This window comes from Oncorhynchus mykiss, chromosome 1 (genome assembly GCF_057628025.1).
Source record: "Oncorhynchus mykiss isolate SJ-2025 chromosome 1, ASM5762802v1, whole genome shotgun sequence".
Taxonomy (NCBI): Eukaryota; Metazoa; Chordata; class Actinopteri; order Salmoniformes; family Salmonidae; genus Oncorhynchus; species Oncorhynchus mykiss.
In genome coordinates this window covers 77,242,167-77,262,710 of record NC_143022.1, presented here as the reverse complement: position 1 = coordinate 77,262,710, position 20,544 = coordinate 77,242,167, and the positions used below count along the sequence as shown (strand labels likewise).

General features: G+C 39.8%; 2 protein-coding genes across 2 annotated transcripts in view; one reads left to right on the top strand and one right to left on the bottom strand.

Moving 5' to 3' along the window:
* The window catches only part of LOC110529136 (VPS10 domain-containing receptor SorCS1), a 54,685-nt gene extending 35,720 nt beyond the window's left edge, over positions 1-18,965 (top strand). Inside the window, exons 17-27 of the mRNA XM_021611274.3 lie at positions 3,173-3,286; positions 3,422-3,593; positions 5,751-5,937; positions 6,117-6,250; positions 6,431-6,554; positions 7,042-7,154; positions 7,897-8,031; positions 9,705-9,804; positions 10,853-10,961; positions 12,065-12,219; positions 13,010-18,965. Coding sequence (XP_021466949.3) covers positions 3,173-3,286; positions 3,422-3,593; positions 5,751-5,937; positions 6,117-6,250; positions 6,431-6,554; positions 7,042-7,154; positions 7,897-8,031; positions 9,705-9,804; positions 10,853-10,961; positions 12,065-12,219; positions 13,010-13,068 — 1,402 coding nt within the window. The 3' untranslated portion in view covers positions 13,069-18,965. The remainder of the gene's footprint in view (positions 1-3,172; positions 3,287-3,421; positions 3,594-5,750; positions 5,938-6,116; positions 6,251-6,430; positions 6,555-7,041; positions 7,155-7,896; positions 8,032-9,704; positions 9,805-10,852; positions 10,962-12,064; positions 12,220-13,009) is intronic.
* The window catches only part of LOC110529121 (VPS10 domain-containing receptor SorCS3), a 54,731-nt gene continuing 51,810 nt past the window's right edge, over positions 17,624-20,544 (bottom strand). The window contains exon 27 of the mRNA XM_021611265.3: positions 17,624-19,472. Coding sequence (XP_021466940.2) covers positions 19,408-19,472 — 65 coding nt within the window. The 3' untranslated portion in view covers positions 17,624-19,407. The remainder of the gene's footprint in view (positions 19,473-20,544) is intronic.

Sequence of the window (20,544 nt, the reverse complement as noted above, 5' to 3'; positions counted from 1 at the left end):
AAGTATTCAGACCCCTTGACTTTTTCCACATTTTTTAAAGTTATAGCCTTATTCTAAAATGGATTAAATAAAAAAAATCCTAAGCAATCTACACAAAATACCCCATAATGACAAAGCAAAAAACAGGTTTTTAGAAATGTTAGCAAATTTATTAAACATAAAAAACATAAATACCTTATTTACATAAGTATTCAGACCCTTTGCTATGAGATTCAAAATTGAGCTCAGGTGCATCCTGTTTCCATTGATCATCCTTGAGATGTTTCTTCAACTTGATTGGAGTCCACCTGTGGTAAAGTCAATTGGACATGATTTGGAAAGGCACACACCTGTCTGTGTAAGGTCCCACAGTTGACAGTGAATGTCAGAGCAAAAACCAAGCCATGAGGTTGTAGGAATTGTCTGTAGAGTTCCGAGACAGCATTGTGTCGAGGCACAGATCTGGGGCAGGGTACCAAAACATTTCAGCAGCATTGAAGGTCCCCAAGAACATAGTGGCCTCCATCATTCTTAAATGGAAGAAGTTTGGAACCACCAAGACTCTTCCTAGAGCTGGACTCCTGGACAAACTGAGCAATCAGGGGAGAAGGGCCTTGGTCAGGGAGTTTACCAAGAACCTGATGGTCATGCTCACAGAACTCTAAAGTTTGTCCGTGGAGATGGGAGAACCTTCCAGAAATACAACCATCTCTGTAGCACTCCACCAAGTGGCCAGACGGAAGCCACTCCTCAGTAAAAGTCACATGACAGCCCGCTTGGAGTTTGCCAAAAGACACCTAAAGGACTCTCAGACCATAGGAAACAAGATTCTCTGGTCTGATGAAACGAAGATTGAACTCTTTGGCCTGGCCTGAATGCCAAGTGTCACATCTGGAGAAAACCTGGTACCATCCCTAAGGTGAAGCATGTTGATGGGAGCATCATGCTGTGGGGATGTTTTTCAGTGGCAGGGACTGGGAGACTAGTCAGGATCGAGGGAAAGAGGAACAGAGCAAAGTACAGAGAGATCCTTGATGAAAACCTGCTCCAGAGCACTCAGGTCCTCAGACTGGGGTGAAGGTTCACCTTCCAACAGGACAACGACCCTAAGCACACAGCCAAGACAACGCAGGAGTGGCTTCGGCACAAGTCTCTTAATGTCTTTGAGTGGCCCAGTCAGAGCCCGGGGGAGGGCCTTGGTCGGGGAGTTTACCAAGAACCTGATGGTTATTCTCACAGAACTTTAAAGTTTTGAACCTGATCAAACATCTCTGGAGAGACCTGAAATTAGCTGTGCTGCAATGCTCCCCATCGAACCTGACAGAGCTTGAGAGGATCTGCTGAGAATAATGGGATAAACTCCCCAAATACAGGTGTGCCAAGCTTGTAGTATCATACCCAAGAAGAATCAATGCTGTAATTGCCGCCTAAGGTGCTTCAACAAAGTACTGAGTAAAGGGTCTGAATACTTATGGAAATGAATACGGAAATGCAATATTTCCATTATTTCAACAAACAAAAAAATTGCAATTTCCCCTGGATTCACCTGGTCAGTCTGTCATGGAAAGAGCAGGTGTTCTTAATGTTTTTTTCACTCAGTGTAAGTGTAAACAGACAAGATAAGGACAAGATCAGGACGAAGGACGCATTTAGCTCCAGGTATAAACAGGTTTTCAGATACAAACAATGCACCTCCATTACCTGATGATGGTCTCAGTGAGCCCATATTCAGTAAAGTAGAATCCATTCCACCCACAAAATAGGGGAGGCTTATGCATGTAGAAAGGTCTCAGGATGTTGAGTGTGCTTGAATGTCAGTATTTGAAGTGGTGTATGTGTGTGTGGATGTTTGTGTGTCTTGATGAAGGGTCTGCACTCCACTCATCAATATGCTGTCATTTGTTTACTGGAGCAAACCTTTTAATTCCAGCTAACACTGACATCTGACATCTGCCCATCAATCAATTTTATACGATATTTGTTTATGTAACATTTTCTTACAGTGTTCCAAAGCCAGTAAACATACACTATATATACTGTTTAACAGTTGGTGGATTCGGCTATTTCAGCCACCCCTGTTGCTGACAGGTGTATAAAATCGAGCACACAGCCATGCAATCTCCATAGACAAACAATGGCAGTGGAATGGCCTTACTGTGACTCAGTGACTTTCAACTTGTGCACTGTCATAGGATGCCACCATTCCAACAGGTCAATTCATCAAGTACTGCCCTGCTAGAGCTGACAACTGCAAGTGGTGTTATTGTGAAGTGGAGCAACAACGGCTCAGCCACGAAGTGGTAGGCCACACAAGCTCACAGAACGGGACCGCCGAGTGCTGTAGCGTGTAAAAATCATCTGTCTTCAGTTGTAACACTCACTACCGACTTCCAAACTGCCTCTGGAAGCAAAGTCAGCGCAACAAGTTTTCTTCGGGAGCTTCATGAAATGGGCTTCCATGGCAGAGCAGCCACACACAAGCCTAAGTTCACCATGCACAATGCCAAGCGTTGGCTGGAGTGGTGTAAAGCTCGCCGCCATTGGACTCTGGAGCAGTGGAAACACGTTCCCTGGAGTGATGAGTCACGCTTCACCATCTGAATCTGGGTTTGGAGTTGCCAATAGAACACTACAATTCCCCCGTGCACAAAGCGAGGTCCATACGGAAATGGTTTGTTGAGATCAGTGTGGAAGAATTTGACTGGTCTGCACAGAGCCCTGACATCAACCCCATCGAACACACTTGGGATGAATTGGAACGCCGACTGCGAGCCAGGCCTAATCGTCCAACATCAGTGCACGACCTCACTAATGCTCTTGTGGCTGAATTGAAGCATATCCCCGCGGCAACATTCCAACATATAGTGGAGAGTCTTCCCAGAAGAGTGGAGGCTGTTATAGCAGCAAAGGAGGGACCTCCATGTTAATGCCCATGGTTTTGCAATGAGATGTTTAACGAGCAGGTGTCCACTTACTTTTTCATGTAGTGTATATAGACATTTTAATTTCTTATGGTGATATTGATGACGAACACATCAAACAGAATAGTATATCAAGCTAAGTAATGATTGGTGTTAAAAATCAAGGAAATAAAACAAATGAATTTTGAAAACAGACATTCACTTTCTATACTTCATCCATATTACTGACCACGACCTGTAGCTTATTGATTTTTCTCACCCACCCCAAACAGTGATTTTGGCTTTGAGAGGCAGAGTGATGGAGGATGCACTGCTGCCTTCTGGTTTGCTCCATCCTCCGTGTCCAGAGACTGCACCACCGGAGACAGCTTCCTAAACACTACAGGGTATGGTAAATCCTTCTCCATTTAACATAATTCAGTGAAGTAGACAGAGTATTTCCTTGTTTTATTTCTTCGTATGTATTTAAGGGGGAGTACAGGTTGTCTAGTTATTTATGTCTGTATGTGTGTATGTTGTAGATACCGTAAGGCTCTGTCCAATAACTGCACTGCGGGAACCCTTGGGAAGTACCGCCTTAGGAGGCAGAGGTGTCTCCACCAGGCCCCCAGAGGTCTGCAGCTGGTCACCAGTGAGGGAACACTCACAGCCACCCTGGGGGACAACGTGACCCTCCTGGTGTTTCTGGAGGAGGTAATGGTCTGGCATATTTCTTAGAGATCTTATCAAACTATTAAAAGCTACACTCATAGAAGAAAGGTTCCAAGAGGCTTCTTCAGCTCTCCCCATAGGAGAACACTTTTGGTTTCCGTGTAGAACAGGTTTTTACATGGAACCCAAAAGGTTTCTACCTGGAACCAAAAATGGTTATTCAAAGGTTCTCCTATGGGGACAGCCGAAGAACCCTTTTAGGTTCTATTCTGAACAAAAATATAAACGCAACATGCAACAATGTCAAACATTTTACTGAGTTAGAGTTCATATGCAGTGGGGCAAAAAAGTATTTAGTCAGACACCAATTGTGCAAGTTCTCCCACTTAAAAAGAAGAGAGAGGCCTGTAATTTTCATCATCGGTACACTTCAACAAAAAAAATCCAGAAAATCACATTGTAGGATTTTCAATAAATTTATTTGCAAATTATGGTGGAAAATAAGTATTTATATTTCTCATTTTGTCTGTCATAGTTGAAGTGTACCTATGATGAAAATTACAGGCCTCTCTCATATTTTTAAGTGGGAGAACTTGCACAATTGGTGGCTGACTAAATACTTTTTTTGCCCCACTGTATGGTAGTCAGTCAATTGAAATAAATAAATTAGGCCCTAACCTATGCATATCACATGACTGGGAATACAGATATGCATCTGTTGGTCACAGATACCGTAACAAAAAAGGTAGGGGTGTGGATCAGAAAAACAGTCAGTGTCTGGTGTGACCACCATTTGCTTCATGCAGCGCGAAAAACGTCTCCTTCGCATAGAGTTGATCAGGTTGTTGTTTGTGGCCTGTTGAATGTTGTCCCACTCCTCTTCAATGGCTGTGCGAGGTTGCTGGATATTGGACGGGAACTGTAAACACTGTCGTACATGTCGATCCAGAGCATCCCAAACATGCTCAATGGGTGACATGTCTGGCGAGTATGCAGGCCATGGAAGAACTGGGACATTTTCTGCTTCCAGGAATTGTGTACAGATGTTTGCGACACGGGGCTGTACATTATCATGCTGAAACATGAGGTGATGGCGGCGGATGAATGGCACGACAACGGGCCTCAGGATCTCGTGACGGTATCTCTGTGCATTCAAATTGCCATCGATAAAATGTGATTGTGTTCGTTGTCCGTAGTTTATGCCTGCCCGTACCATAACCCCACATCCACCATGGGGCACTGTGTTCACAACTTTGACAACAGCAAACTGCACGCCCACATGACACCATACACATGGTCTGCGGTAGTGAGGCCGGTGGAACGTACTGCCAAATTCTCTACAACGACGTTGGAGGCGGCATATGGTAGAGCAATGCACATTAAATTCTCTGGCAACAGCTCTGGTGGACATTCCTGCTGTCAGCATGCCAATTGCACGCTCCTTCAAAACTTGAAACATCTGTGTCATTGTGTTGTGTGACAAAACTGCACATTTTAGAGTGGCCTTTTAATGTTCCCAGCACAAGGTGCACCTGTGTAATGATCATGCTGTTTAATCAGCTTCTTGATATGCCATACCTGTCAGGTGGATGGATTATCTTGGCAAAGGACAAATGCTCACGAACAGGGTTGTAAACAAATTTGCATTTGCACAAAATACATTTAGGTACACATTGATCTACACTCATTTGTCTACCAATGGAATGAAATGAGCAGCAGTGCATCATGTTGTACATTTTGTTGGTTCATAGGCCTTATCTAAGAGCCTTGATGTTTGTTGTGTAACACTTGTAGCCATTGTCATACAGTTATTACATACTGTAGATGTAGGATCTTAATATGATCTGCCTGTTGCAGGATAACTTCCTGCAATGCAGGACATTTAAAGTTGTAATGTATTTGAGGTTTAAAAAGGCTTCTGAAGATTGTAATTTCCACCTTGAAATTTCAAACTAAATTTTCCCAAAAATGGCCATTAATTATGATCCACCTAATAATTCACATTTCCTGTTGCTGCATGAATATTTTCCCGCTGTAGCAAACTGGCTGAAATTAAGATCCTACGTCTGTATAACAATGTATTGCTACAGGTAGAATATGTGTAGGGTATAGAAATCAATATACTGTAATAGTGCATTTAAATTATTATGTTAAACATGCACACTGTATCTCGCCATAAACATGCATTTCCATTGGTAGGGTGATGGCTCCACAACAAGTATAACAGTGGACTTTGGAGACGGGACGGCCATATCCTACGCTAACATCAGCTCCATAGAGGATGGGGTCAAACATACCTACAGTAAAGTCGGCATTTACCAAGTGGCTGCTATGGCACTCAACAGCCTGGGCTCTGAGAGAGTCTTACTATACCTGCATGTTACTTGTAAGTGAAACTAAAAATGAAAGACGGATAGAATGACTTTGCTGTAGAGTTACAGTACAGGTGCTCTTTGCAGCATTTCTTCCTGAAAATATCTTTCTGTAAATGACGTGTCTGCAGTAGGAAACGACTACAATTCCATGAAAGAAAACACATTTTTTTGCTGTTGTTTGGTGTTGTAGGTACACTTGAGCAAGTGCAGCTTTCAGCTCCCTCTGTGGTTGTTAGGAATAAAGCAGTGGATCTATCAACAGTCCTGAAGCCACGTTATGTTGGAACAGTCACCTACTACTGGTGGTTCAACAACCACACTGAGGTCAGTCAATCAAGATTTCCACTATATCTTCAAACTGTTTAGATTTACGGAACCTTACTCGCCTCATTTACAGAATGAATTGTAATATTGTGTGTTGTATGGACAAACCTACCTATAGTGACACATGACTAAAATGGAAATGTATTAAAAATGTATGCATTCATTTTCTATGTCTGTAAGCCTGTCGTGACTTTAGTGGGAGGAATGTCCTTCACCTTCTACAAGGAGGGAACTCATACTGTCACCGTGCAAGTGTCAGCAGGCAACACTGTCCTTCAAGACAAAATAACTGTTGCAGTCTATGGTGAGGTCTTTGAAATGACTCATCTCTGTATTACTGAGGTGTTATAGCTAGGTTTCTAACAACCAGGTGGTAAATGGTCTGTGATATAAAATATTGATTGTGATGTTCATCCACTTGATCATTATAGTAATTTAGATGTTTAATGTTTAATTAAGCAATAAGGCACGAGGGAGTTAAGGGCTGTTCTTACGCAACACAGAATGCCTGGATACAGCCCTTAGCTGTGGTATATTGGCCATATACCACAAACCCCCGAGGTGCCTTATTGCTATTATAAACTGGTTACCAATGTAATTAGAGCAGTAAAAATGTATGTTTTGTCTTACCCTTGGTATACGGTCTGATATACCACAGCTGTCAGCCAATCAGCATTCAGAGCTCAAACCTCCCAGTTTATAATAATTTATATCTCTTATGATCTATTAACAGTTTATTTCTTATTATCTGGTATCCATTAGCAATTAACATGTCTTGTATTTTCCTGTAGAATATTTCCGGTCACACGTTTTAGCATTCTCCTCTAATCTGGACGCCTTCAACCCTGCTGTGGCTGAATGGAGACAGGACATCAGTAGAGTGGTCAAGGACTCCATGGTCCAAGTGAGTCCTTCTTTAAATATTCTACAGTGCTACTACTGCACTTTTTACCAGTGAATTACTGGGATTACAGTGACTAATTGGTGATCTCTGATGATTAATTCACAAGTAATTTTAACAGCATTGCGAACAATTTTGTAGCAAATGGTACACTCTTTGAAAAATCTAGAACCTTAAAGGGTTTTTTGGCTGTCCCCATAGGAGAACCCTTTGAAGAACCCTTTTTGCTTCCAGGTAGAACCTATTGGGTTCCATGTAGAACCATTTGGCCTATTGTAAATAACAGGTAGAGTACACCATATAAGGAAAAGTGCTTCCAGTCAGTCCCCTTCGTCTCTCGCAGGATGTCAAGAAGCGCATTGGGTTACATAACGGACACTGAGCTATATATACCCCTCACAGTGGGAAACATTCACTTTGACCTTTTGTCTTGTCAGATATTACCACGTTTTATACCAGGAAAGTGACAGGGGACCTCTGGTTACAGCGCAAATGCACTTAAAAGACCTGCCCTTTACCAAAGACTGTCAAATGGAACTTGCATGTTTGGGCTGATTTGTGCATTATTTCTTGACAGTGACTGGTACTTAGTCAAATGAGATCTAAAGCAGAAAACTGGGTGGATTTAGCCTTTTCCATGCTTAATTGCAGTGCAATGCGTTACAGTAGAACACAACCTTATGTAAATAAAGAAGAAACTGAGACCCCAGAATTGTATTTATTTTTAATTACTTTTTAATTGAAGGTCACAGGGATCAATGGAGAGCAGCTTCTGGTGTCAGTGCTCCCAGGGTTGCCAACGGCAGCAGAGTTGTTTATCATCCCAGAGAAAAGGCCAACAGAGGGGACAATGAATAGAAAAGGGACACATTTAGAGCAGGTAATGTGTCACCAGGCTTCATAGTCAAACACATCCACATTTTTTTGAATTAGTTATTTTTTATTATTATTGTTATTCTCATTTACATAGTTCCATTACTTGAATCATGCCAAAGTTAGGCCAACCTCAACATTCAATACAAGCAAATAATAACAGCATCACTAGCAGCACAATGTAGAAACACATTTCCTCTTGATTATATTATTCATATCATGGTGGCTTCATGATTTGCTCATAATGAGTTTTTCTCTCTTTGCTGCTTTAATCACACGTGCATGTGGAGCCTACTGTTATTTTATTCGAATATAAGCGCAACAAAATGACATGTCAGAACACATTCCCACCACTAGAGGGCAATGTCTTCACATCAAAATAGTAGAACCTCAGCCTTGAAAACCTGCATTCATCTCAATACTGCATTGTAATCGTCATCACAATTTATTTCACATAACTCAATTATAACCATGAGAAGTGGATAGTTCTAATACATACTATACTTCACCATTCACTCCAATATTGAAGGGTTTGTTTCGAAAAGAACCACATTGAATAGAATGACTAAGATGTTGGCACTGCGCTCTAATTGTTTAACAGCTCTTTAATCCTTGGCATTCTATAGAACTGATAAAACACACCACGTTTTCATCCGCATTTCAGCAGCTCAAGCTTATAGTAAAATGGATATCCATTTCCGTCCGTCATCAGACACTTTTATTCTGCATCATCTGTTACAATCCCAGATGCACATATTTGCATAAGACATATTTGCATATGTTGCAACAAGTAAACACAATTCCAGTGGATCAGTTAGCCTTAAACTGAGATAATAGGTATTTAACAATGATGCATCATGTAGTAGGACACACGTAGAGAGGATACTAGTGGTGGGGCACCCTGAGTTGGGAATTAGGGGGATGTATTTATCTACAGCCTGTCTGATTACCTGGCAAGACCTTACAGACAATGGGGTAATACATCTTAGTTCACTGTTGCACGTCTTCCTGTGTCGTGAGTGGCATGGGGTGTGTGCGCATGTTTGTGTGCCCATGCGTGTGTGCATGAGTGCTTGCGGGATGTCTGGTGCAGCTTATTAAAATGTGTAATAGATTTACTGACCCTGATATGCCACTAGAATAAAAAGTAATTATTCATACAGAGTAGAGCAGTCTAATTTTAACCAATGGGAAGAGTTTAGAAAGAACGAGATGGAATAAGTGAGCCATGGCTAAGGACTCAAATGGGCTTTGGGAAGGCTTTCTGGTCTCTTGTTAAATGACTGCTTCATCTAGGTGTGAAAAGCAGGGGAAATCATAGAGTATTGGAAAGAAAAGGAGGAGAAGGTTACTTATTTTATAGTGGCCTACCATATTATTAATCAGAAAAAACATCCAAAACAAAAAAAGAATTGGAAAAGCGACATACTGTACAGTATACACTTTTCAAATGTCACTCACTCTTGCCTCATAAGGTAATTTGTCCTGATAAGATTTCAATTGCTATTATTGGTTGGTCAGCCTTTCGACAGGAATTGAATTACAGTAGGCCTTTCCATGTCATATCAGCACATGCCCTTCTTTAAAACGAAGCAGTATTTACAATTCATGACTGAAGTTTACATATTGATGAGTGTGAAATGGTGCTGGTAACCAGAGCTGTGTTTTATTCCTCCACAGCTTTCTCAGGTCCTGCTAAGTGCCCTGAACCAAGACCTCATCCAGTTTACTCTGCGGCCCGGGGTTCAGGTTAACGTTTACCCCACACGACTGTCTCCAGGTCAGCCAGTCTGCTGCTGTGTCCACAGTATAGTCTGATGTCTGGTTATAGGACAGTTACAGATATAAGGTCCTACCTACAGTACTACTATGTAATTAGAATGAAGAGTTATGGATGTTGGCCATTTTGGAATGATGCAATGTAGTAGAATAAAATAGTAGAATATTCAGTAGGTATTCATATTTGTTGAAACAGTCTCAACACCCCCAGGACAACACACGCACACACACACACATACTTGAGATGTTGTTAGCACAGGGTCAGTCAAAGAGCAATACACCTGAGCAAATCTTTAAGTTAAAGGGATACTTCAGGATTTTGGCAATGAGGCCCATTATCTACTTCACCAGAGTCAAATGAACCCTCTGTGCTAGCATGCTAGTAGATATACAAATGGTATCCAAGAGTTCATCTGACTCTGGGGAAGTAGATAAAAGACCTCATTGCCAAAATCCTGAAGTATCCCTTTCATGTGATGCTCCAAAGGTTTTGTATAATTTCAGCCAGTAGTTTTGAAAGTAGTGCTCACGAGCCAAAATGGGTCCCTGAAAATTGTACACAATTGTGTATTACGTCATCTGTATGATATGTTACAAATTTTCACACAAAAAAATTACATTTATTTATTTTTTGCAATTTGTAAGATATGTTACGAATTCTAATTCATATGATATGTTACGAATTCTAATTCGTACGATATGTTACGAAATCATGAGAACTTATCATCCTGCATCTTTAAGTGCTTGCATCTTTAAGGCCAAAACAGCAGGATATTGCACCTGGGATTTGAACCAGCATCCCAGAGAAGTCTAGTGCCACAACATCTTCATGAGAACGATATAAGAAAGACATAACTCATGTTGTTTTGATCATTAAGGTCAAATTCAGTTACACTATGGTGGTGAAAATGTCAAAAACTTGGACCAGATATCACCCCTGGTAAAAAGCCTCATAGCACCTGGGAGTTTGATGCCAGAAGTAAAAGACTAAAAGATGTCTCTCTTTGTCTGATGTCTATATCCTTTTTTCTCCTTTATTCTTTTCCAAGCTCCTCTCGTGGACACCAGTGAGAGTGGGCACAATGGTGCTGCAGTCATTATGCTCGTGTCTGTAGTATTTGTGGGTTTGGCAGTTTTCGTTATCTTCAAGTTCAAAAGGTAAAGTATCCCGGACTTCATTTTAATGAAGCTGATTCAAATGAGAGTGATATTGTTAATTCAGGCCATTCTCACACACCAATCATTAAGAACATTCATCTGTACATCTTACTACTCAAATCCAATAGCTAAAATGAGCCAAAATATAATTAACTATCTTTAGGGTAATCCTAACAATTGAACTTCTTCGAAGCCCCTCTTCTCTTTCCTATCCTCTTGAATATTCCTGGGAATTACAGTTTAATCAATTCTCTAAGTTCTGAATGGGTGTCAGTATTCTGCAGTTTATCAATATTAATCTATCTGACAATGTGAAAGTTGACCTTTCTGAAATGCTAAAGAGAGCCAGTGAGGCATTCAACAGAATGGCAGCAATGGTTGAAAAGTTAAGACCTGAGACAACATACAATGCCATATGAAACATACATTGCAAACATTACATTGCAAAAGACCACACTCTCCCACAAGGTAAAGGTGCATTATGCAGAAATCGCACCGCCATTTCCTAAAATTCGAATAGCTTGCCTAATTTCAATTTATGTGACAAAACAAGTCATGGTGCCATCTAAACCGCTGTGAATATATGTTTTCCATAACAAAAATGGTTTGAAGCTGGTGTACAAAACCACAAGTAAAAGACACAAAAACAAAACTTAAGAACGGGAGGCATAGAAATAGCGCACATAGAACAGATCTCCAGCTTCTTAGACTTGCTTTCATTGACAATGACAGATCTATAACTCATTATGTAACTATGAGAATTTGGTCGGGTAGCCCAAAAAGTTCAATATTGCAGCTTTAAAATGATTACTACTAAAAGTGTTAAGTGTGTGAATCTGTCACTTTTCAAGACATAATGAGAGTAGTTCATAGTTTAACATTTATCACCACAATGAAAAGGTACTGTAACTGCCCCATGAAACCTAGAATTATTAGAAAATTAAACAGGAAAATTAAACAGTGTTACTCCATTTTCCCTCATTGGTGGTAAATACAGAATATTTTATGAGATATATTACAGAAGGGAATAAGCAGAAAACGATGTATTTACTATTCCTTTGCTGTTCCTCTTAACTCTTTTGTACTATGTATATTTCCTATAGGAAGATCCCTGGCATCAACATATACACAGAGGAGAGGTCAGAGAAACAACAGGAAGTGATCCCTACGGTGGCGTCCATAGCTGTCCCAAATCCTGAGGGAGACATGGTGACCTCTTTGGAGCACTTGGACACAGGGCCAGATGCACGTGGCATAGGTAAGGTATCCTTCATAAAAGGGCAATTACTGATAAGTCATCAAGAATAACTCATGCCTTATTGATGAGATATTGCTATAAATTCACATATTTGACCTTTTCTATAGTGGTGTACTGCTCTATTAAAGGAATAGTGCGACATTTTGGCAATCAAGCCCTTTTTTCTACTTACACAGAGTCAGCTGAACTCATAGATACCATTGTTATATCTCTGCTTAGAGTTTGAAGTCAGTTGAAGGTAGTTTCTGGAGCCATTGCTAACAGCTAACATGATACCAGAAATGACCTTCAACTTCTTTCAAACTGCACGCAGAGACATACCAATGGTATCCATGAGTTCATCTGACTCTGGGGAAGTAGAAACAAGGCCTTAATTGCCAACATGTTGCACTATCCTTTTAATGCTTGGCTGATTTAAAAATATATAAGTTCACAGGTAGATCAAATCAATTCATTGAAATGAAAATGTTCATAATTTAAGTTGATACGTTCCCATAGGTTTGCATTGGTACTGTAAGACGGCCTTACCATGCCAATACACCTCATTAAATTGAATTGTGTACAGCAGTTATTTTTGTGTTTATGAATAAATTAGTGTCCTGAATAATGTAGCAGTGCTGTGATAAGCGACTCTGTAGAGCTCTAGTGGTTGATATACTCCTTTCCATTGTCAAGCAAGATTTGTTGGTATCGAAGATGGATATGCTTGCATGCTAAAATAGATATGCTAGTGTGCTAATGCTGATATATCATTTCTGCTCTGTCTCTTGTGTCACTATCTCTCTGGCAGGATACCTGCCATCTCTCACAGACATCAAACTCTCCGATGAAACTCCCCATGTGTTTTAATTCTCCGAGTCTACAGACGACTTGTAATACATCTTTTTGGCAGTTACTTCCAGCAAACTCTGAAGTCATGGAACCAATGGATGGTCTCGGGTGTTTTCTACCCATGCATGGACAGACCAGCTTACACTATTTTGCCTGTACTCTGGGGGGGAGGGGGACTGTACAGATTTTTACATGCGTCTTGAAAAAGGAAATTTTTGATCGAATTACTTGTATTTTTGCAAGAACATTGAAGTTGTTTATGGGAATTGTGTAAATACAGAATTGCTGAACTAAAGATGATTTGACTCAGATGGTTACAGTTGTGTATATGATCTCAAGACATAAAACAGTAATGTACAGTAATCTATTTAATTTGAGTGTTCCATTTATAGTTCAACTCTAGTGGTAGGTGTGTGGAGGATATGTAAGTGAAGTGTACTTAGTGACTAACTACATGGACATGCTGTATTTGAATGAGATGTGAAAGAAATGTCTGAATGTTTGGTTTTATCACATTGGCCTGAGTTCTAACTTGAGATTCATGCACAAAACTCTGCACTTGTTTCTCAAATTTGGTTTCAGCCCATAAGGCATGCGCTAGTTCAATCAGTGACCTGAGACCTGTCATATTGACTGTGTTATGCTATTCTTATGACAACGTTATGACAGAACCTATGTTTTATCTGCTGGTTGTAAGAGGATGGAACTTTTCACTTAGTACATATCAATATCAGACGAGATCTTTCCCACTGGGCAAAAACTGATTGAATCAACGCTGTTTCCACGTAATTTCAACTCAAATTGTGATGACATTGAATCAACATGGAAAACTGATTGGATTTGCAAATGGTCACCAACGTAAGGGCATTTCACCCAACTTTGAACCTAAATCCAATGATATGGTGTCATTTGTTGTTGATTTCTCGTTGAATGCATGTTAGTTGACAACTCAACCAAATGTAAATCCAAACTAGACGTTGAACTGAAAGTCTGTGCTCAGTGGCTTGGCTCTGCTGGATTCTGCCTGAATCAGAAGTTGAGGGCACACTGAAATTGGAGTGCAGTCCTTGCAGAAAGAAACTGGTAGACCCCAGGGGCTTGCATGAGAAGGTTATAGTTCACGACTTACCATGCAGACTTCATGTCTGTCAAGACATGAACCTCTGAAGAGGTTTTGCACATAAGAAAGGGACATACAGTATCTGCATGCTTTTTTCTTTACGTTTATTCTCACACTAGATATGTGTCATGGTATTAACTCTGGATGCTACCACTCAACTTACAGTATTGTTGCACACGTTGCCATCGAAACTTCTTTACTTTGGGCAAAGCGTAGAGAAAAGATTCACTTCCAATCTCCTCGTTTTCCAAATTGGGACTGAGAAATGGAAGAATATTCCTTCTTGTCGACAGTCTGCTAGCCTGAGATGACTGACAGTTTTCGGTTGGTTGGCTGTCTCTTTGAGAGAGGCACAGAAGTTCTGAATCAAACTCTCTTTTAATGTATTGTCAGCATAACATGTCAGTTAGACAAATTAACTAGAAGCTATCCACTTGCCGCCACACTCCTTCAATACAGACTAACACATAAATGAACTCAACAACTCAAACCATACATCAGCAATTCCGTTTTTATTCATAGCTTGGTATTTCTAAAACAACACTTTGTTACGCATACTGTGCAAGAAAACTGTACATATTTGTTTTCATGGTATTTGTTTTTCACTTCACATAGAGTTACAGCTAATCTGTATTTGGAGAAATGTAAAAGTACTTTCCATTTGCAAACAGGCTATAGCTACAGTAGGTCCGTTTATACCTGGTGCTAACATATGTCCCTTTTCCTGACCTTATCCACATTCTGATTGTGCCCTTATTGTAGCCATTTTGTAACCTTTATTTAACTAGGCAAGTCAGTTAAGAACAAAATCTTATTTACAATGACGGCCTGCGCTGGCCAAACCCGGACAACATTGGACCAATTGTGTGCCGCCCTATGGGACTCCTAATCACAGGCGGTTGTGATACAGCCTGGAATCGAACCAAGGTGTCTGTAGTGACACCTCAAGCAATGAGATGCAGTGCCTTAGACCGCTGCGCCATTGCATTTACACATGGTAGTAAAATGTGTCTTGTAGACATTCACTGTGTACCTATTGCGACCAGATATCCTGGTCTGTCCCTGTATGCAAATTATTTAACAGATATTCTTTCAAAATTATATTTACTTATTGTAGGACACATATATATTCCATAAGTCAATGGTGTCACCTGTCAAGGACTTTAGGGGATGGGATAGTGATGATTTCACAGTCAATATCCGTCTACACTTGAAAGATATTCAGACACAATGCATTTTAGACTACCTCCGGAGGTGGTCAGGAAGATCTGATCACAATCAGATCACAATGCTTCTTTTAATCAACTACACCTATTTAAAAATGTGGGCACAATCAGAATGTGGACAATATCAGGACAAAGGACACATGTTAGAATCAAGTATAAACGGAACTTACGGTTCATCAATTCAGATGTCTTTTTGGGTGATATCCTTCCATACCAGACAATGTGAGTTGAAAGAATAGATGTCAAAAATACTGGCAATATTAAGATCTAGAGGGTCAAACATAATGAACATGATCTTTTTTTGGTTCAAGATTATCTGCAACTATATTTTTATTTGTTTTTGTTTAAACCTAATTTTATCAGGGAGTCATAGTGAGACCGAGGTCCCTTTTACAGAAAATGCACACATCAATATAAATACTAAATGTAAGCTGGAAGAAAAACACGGTCACAAAAAACAAACACGTTCATCAGTAATAAGATCCAATCAGCTTTCTAAACTTGCCCTAAAGAGACCAGATCATCACATTTAAGAACATTTTGAAGACTGTCACACAAATAACGTGCAAGAAAACTTAAAGCTGATTTACCTAACTCAGTAGAGACCAAAGGATTTTCCAGAGTTAGGCATCCCTGAGACCGGGTGTGGTAACTCATATGTGTAAAGTTTAGTAATGATGTTCTGTATAGAGGTACATTTTGTATAGTGGTACAAAAGGGTTTTATAAATGAAAACATAGCAATGCATCAATTTACGTGACGTCAAAGAGGGCCAACCAACTCTCTGGTAGAGAATGATGTGATGAGAACTAAAACTGTAATAAAGAGCAGTGCGCATCTAACGGCTTTAACGAAGTGTCAGCTGCATTCATAAAGATGTGGCTATAGTCTAGGACCAATAGGAACTTTGACTGAATAATCTGCTTTCTACTATTTAGCGAGAGGCGGACCTATTTCTATAGACATTCTGTTTGATTAGTTCATGAAAGTAATTATTCCAACTGCCCCTAACAGTTGATTGTATAACAGTTTGATTTAGATGCTGATAAACCTGAGTTAGTTACAGTAGATCTGAGATCTTATTAAGATGAGTAGGAGGAGAACTGATCTTGGAGAAAACGGACTGGGATTAGCTCATGATAAGGATCTTTAAGATAACCATCCACAGTTTGGTTTTTAACTGTAACAAGTGTTATTTAGCATACAATGTGTTCTAAGGTTTCATTTGCATATACTTGGGGGCCGACTGGGAGGACAATGAAGCCTGGAGTGTATCTAATGGACTAGTTTCACATTTTCCCCGCTGCTCAACAAATTAATTATCCCCTCTCCAGGATATCAACACATAGTCAAGCAGGATTTCCATAAGTGGAATAGCGCCTTGAATGAAAATATCCCACAACAATAGCTTGCAGCAATATTGTTAGACCCAGTGTAAAATTGACGAGCGTGTTTCCTTTCATTGAGTACTGCATTATAGTATCTGTCCCTGCTACAGGAATGCAGTGCCAATAATTTGGAATGAGAAACTGAGGTAGAGTGAGACACCCAGGGTCATGGAGCTGTTTGGCAAGGATGCAGGTTGGTGACTGACATCATGGTGTTGAAATATTGACACAAAAAAAGTAAAGAGAGAGAAATAGAGACGGGGTGGGGGGAGAGAAAAAAATGCACTGGTTCAGAGCCAAATATTACTTCAATGTCAGGGGAATGAAATCTCACACAAACTTATCATACTTCTGGAAAAAAGCGATAACTTCAGGGCCTATGATGAATAACAAGGAAGTGTTTGTGTGTGTGTGCATGTCCATGTGCGTGTGTGCATGTCTAGCCTTAGTTGGCAGATATAAGGAATATGTGTTCCAGCCAGGATTCACTCTGCAATACCTTTGGGGGTGATAGTGAAACAAAGATTCAGGAAGCTGGGGGGTGTTTGTGTTAGAGGCTGTCCCCATGACAGTACAGACAGACAACATGCATACATTATTTAATGGCAAATAGTTATTACAAGGTAGACTATCCCGGAACCATGGTGAATAACATGAAGCATTGGTCATGATAATTATGCTGGTTTCGTTAAAACCCAGACACTTGATTCTCAGAATCCGTGCTTATGGAGAACGTAAAGCTTGGAACTTAAGGTTAGTTTCCTTTAAATATTTGTTTTCATCTCCATCAATATATGTAAAAAAAAAAACACACACAAAAAACAACAACATACTTTCATAGAAAAATACATTTATTTTGAACAATTTGAAAATTGTATTTTGTTTACAGTAAGAAATGTGAAGTAAAAACTAAAATATTAGCTCAGCTAACAAAATGAACAATACAGTACAGCTCATGCTCTACAGCAACGTTTGCTACATGTTCAACAAGACCATCAGACAAATGTTTTTAGAAACAGTTTAATACGTTTGACTAATCTTAAAATCACCATGATCAACACTTGCTTACTTCTTCGTATTATATTACATGTTACGGCTAAAAAGTGAATGATGACATGCTAGAAAAGGTGAACAATATTATTGTACTTATTGTGAAATGAGCAGTAGGCTAATAAATAATACAAACTCTGTTCAATGTACCAAGCTTTTTGAATGGTCAGTTTAAGAAAAAATGTAGGCCCACATGTTTTGTATCGACCTGTACACATCCTAACAGCCTCAACTGTAGTCCGGAGATTGTTTAGCAAGCAGCCACACTGATTTGTACACTGAACAAAAATATAAACACAACATATAAAGTTTTGGTCCCTTGTTTCATGGGCTGAAATAAAAGATCCCAGAAATGTTCCATATGCACAAAAAGCTTTTTTTCTCTCACATTCTGTGCACAAATTTGTTTATATTCCTGTTAGTGAGCATTTCTCCTTTGCCGAGGTAATCAATCCACCTGACAGGTGTGGCATATCAAGAAGCCGATTAAACAGCATGATTGTTACGTAGGTGCACCTTGTGCTGGGGGCAATAAAAGGCCACTTTAAAATGTGCAGTATTTCACACAAAACAATGCCACAGGCTCAAGTTTTAAAGGAAGCGTGCAATTGGCACGCGGACTGCAGGGATGTCTACCAGAGCTGTTGCCAGAGAATTTAATGTTAATTTCTCTACCATAAGCTGCCGCCAACGTTGTTTAGAGAATTTGGCAGTCTGTCCAACCGGCCTCACATCTGCAGACCACCTGTAACCACGCCAGCACAGGACCTCCACATCCGGCATCTTAATCTGTGGTGAGAAGTGTCTGGAATAAAGCCCTTTTGTGGGGGAAAACTAATTCTGATGGGCTGGGCCTGGCTCCCCAGTGGGTGGGCCTGGCTGCCAAGTGGGTCGGCCTGTGCCCTCCCAGGCCCACCCATGGCTGCAGTCATGTGAAATCCACATATTAGGGCCTAATGAATTATTTTCAGTTGACTGATTTCCTTACATGAACTGTAACTCCTTATGTGAACTGTAATTCCTTATAAGTACCGTAATTTATTGAACTGCATTATTGGTTAAGGGCTTGTAAGTAAGCATGTCACCTGTTGTATTTGGCGCATGTGACAAATAACATTTGGTTTGAAACTGTTGCGTGTTGCATTTATATTTTTGTTCAGTATAGTATGCCTTTTGTCTTATTACCTACATTCCACCTCCCCTGTGCAATAGAACAATAGATGCAGTTGTCATTATCAAGAGAACATCCGTGAGATAATCATGTTGAGCTAAATAATTCATTAGCAATGCAATCTGGCACTTAAGAACACAATATATTTTTTTCAACAATGGCATTTTTCTAATGCCTAATACAACATCCATAGATGTCAAATTACAATTCTTCAATACTGAAATAATGTATATACACAAAATAATATATTCTCCTGCTATATAGTAGATTTCTAAAGTCTTGTGAAATACATATTTAGTAGCAGTTCTCAGCGACCAAAGTAAATGGTGAAAACAAAGATTTTTTTAAAATGGCACATTGAAACACCACAATCTGTACTTACAGTACTCATAATCAAATTTCTTAGACATTAGTACAAGTAGGAAATTCTCTTGTGATCACTCTCTCCCCATTTCTTCCATATTCTCCTGGTGATAGAATACAGAAATCAAAGTATAATTATTATGAATAGTGCCCCCAAAGACCCTATTGTCACCAATGTTTTGATGTTGGCAGCATTTTGTGGATCTTTGTGTCAACTACCAACTAAACTAGCATAGATAGGAACCACTCCAGGCATCAGAGTAATCATGGAATCTTAGCAGACAGACAATAGGTGGTCAATTCATTGAATCTAATGGTACAAATAACATTTCCTGTATTGCTCTGCCAATTGAAAATAAAAAGTTGGAAGGCAACAGAAGAGAAATCAATCTGTCTCAGATCACTAAGGTCTGCTGGAGGAGAGACCTGCTGTGAGATGAAGATTGGCCAAAGTGCTGACCTCCCAAAAAGCCTCCAGCCCAAATGTCTATCAGGACCACTGCAGTGCCGCAATTGTCAAAAACAGTTAGCAGTCCCCTGCTTTAACAACCCAAAATGGTTTCCTTATGTCAACCTTTATGCTTCATGCTTACAGGAGCTTATGGTGCAGATTGAACTGGAAAGTAGGCCTATACCGTAAATCTTTCTGTATCTTGTAGTGGCTTATGATAATGCCTTCATGACACTTGAGATTGACACAATGCTTGCCATTGCAATCCATAATTCTCACAGAACTCATAATATCTGACACAAATTCCAGAAATTCTTATTGCAAAAAGCTTATTTCTCTCACATTCTGTGCACAAATTTGTTTACATCCCTGTTAGTGAGCATTTCTCCTTTGCCTAGATAATCCATCCACCTGACAGGTGTGGCATATCAAGAAGCTGATTAAACAGCATGATTGTTACATAGGTGTACCTTGCGCTGGGGGACAATAAAAGGCCACTTTAAAATGTGCATTTTTTCACACAAAACAATGCGAATTCTGATAGAATATAAGGTAAAACGGATTTCTAGAGAGTGCTTCACTGTGGTTTTTATTGCAGCTTGCTTGATGCATTAGCCATTTCTTTGAAAATGTGTGAGTTAGCTAACTAGCTAATTAGGGCTTTTTAACTTGCTGTCCAAGCAAAGATGAAAACATATTACAATGTTTCAATTATACTTTTTGTT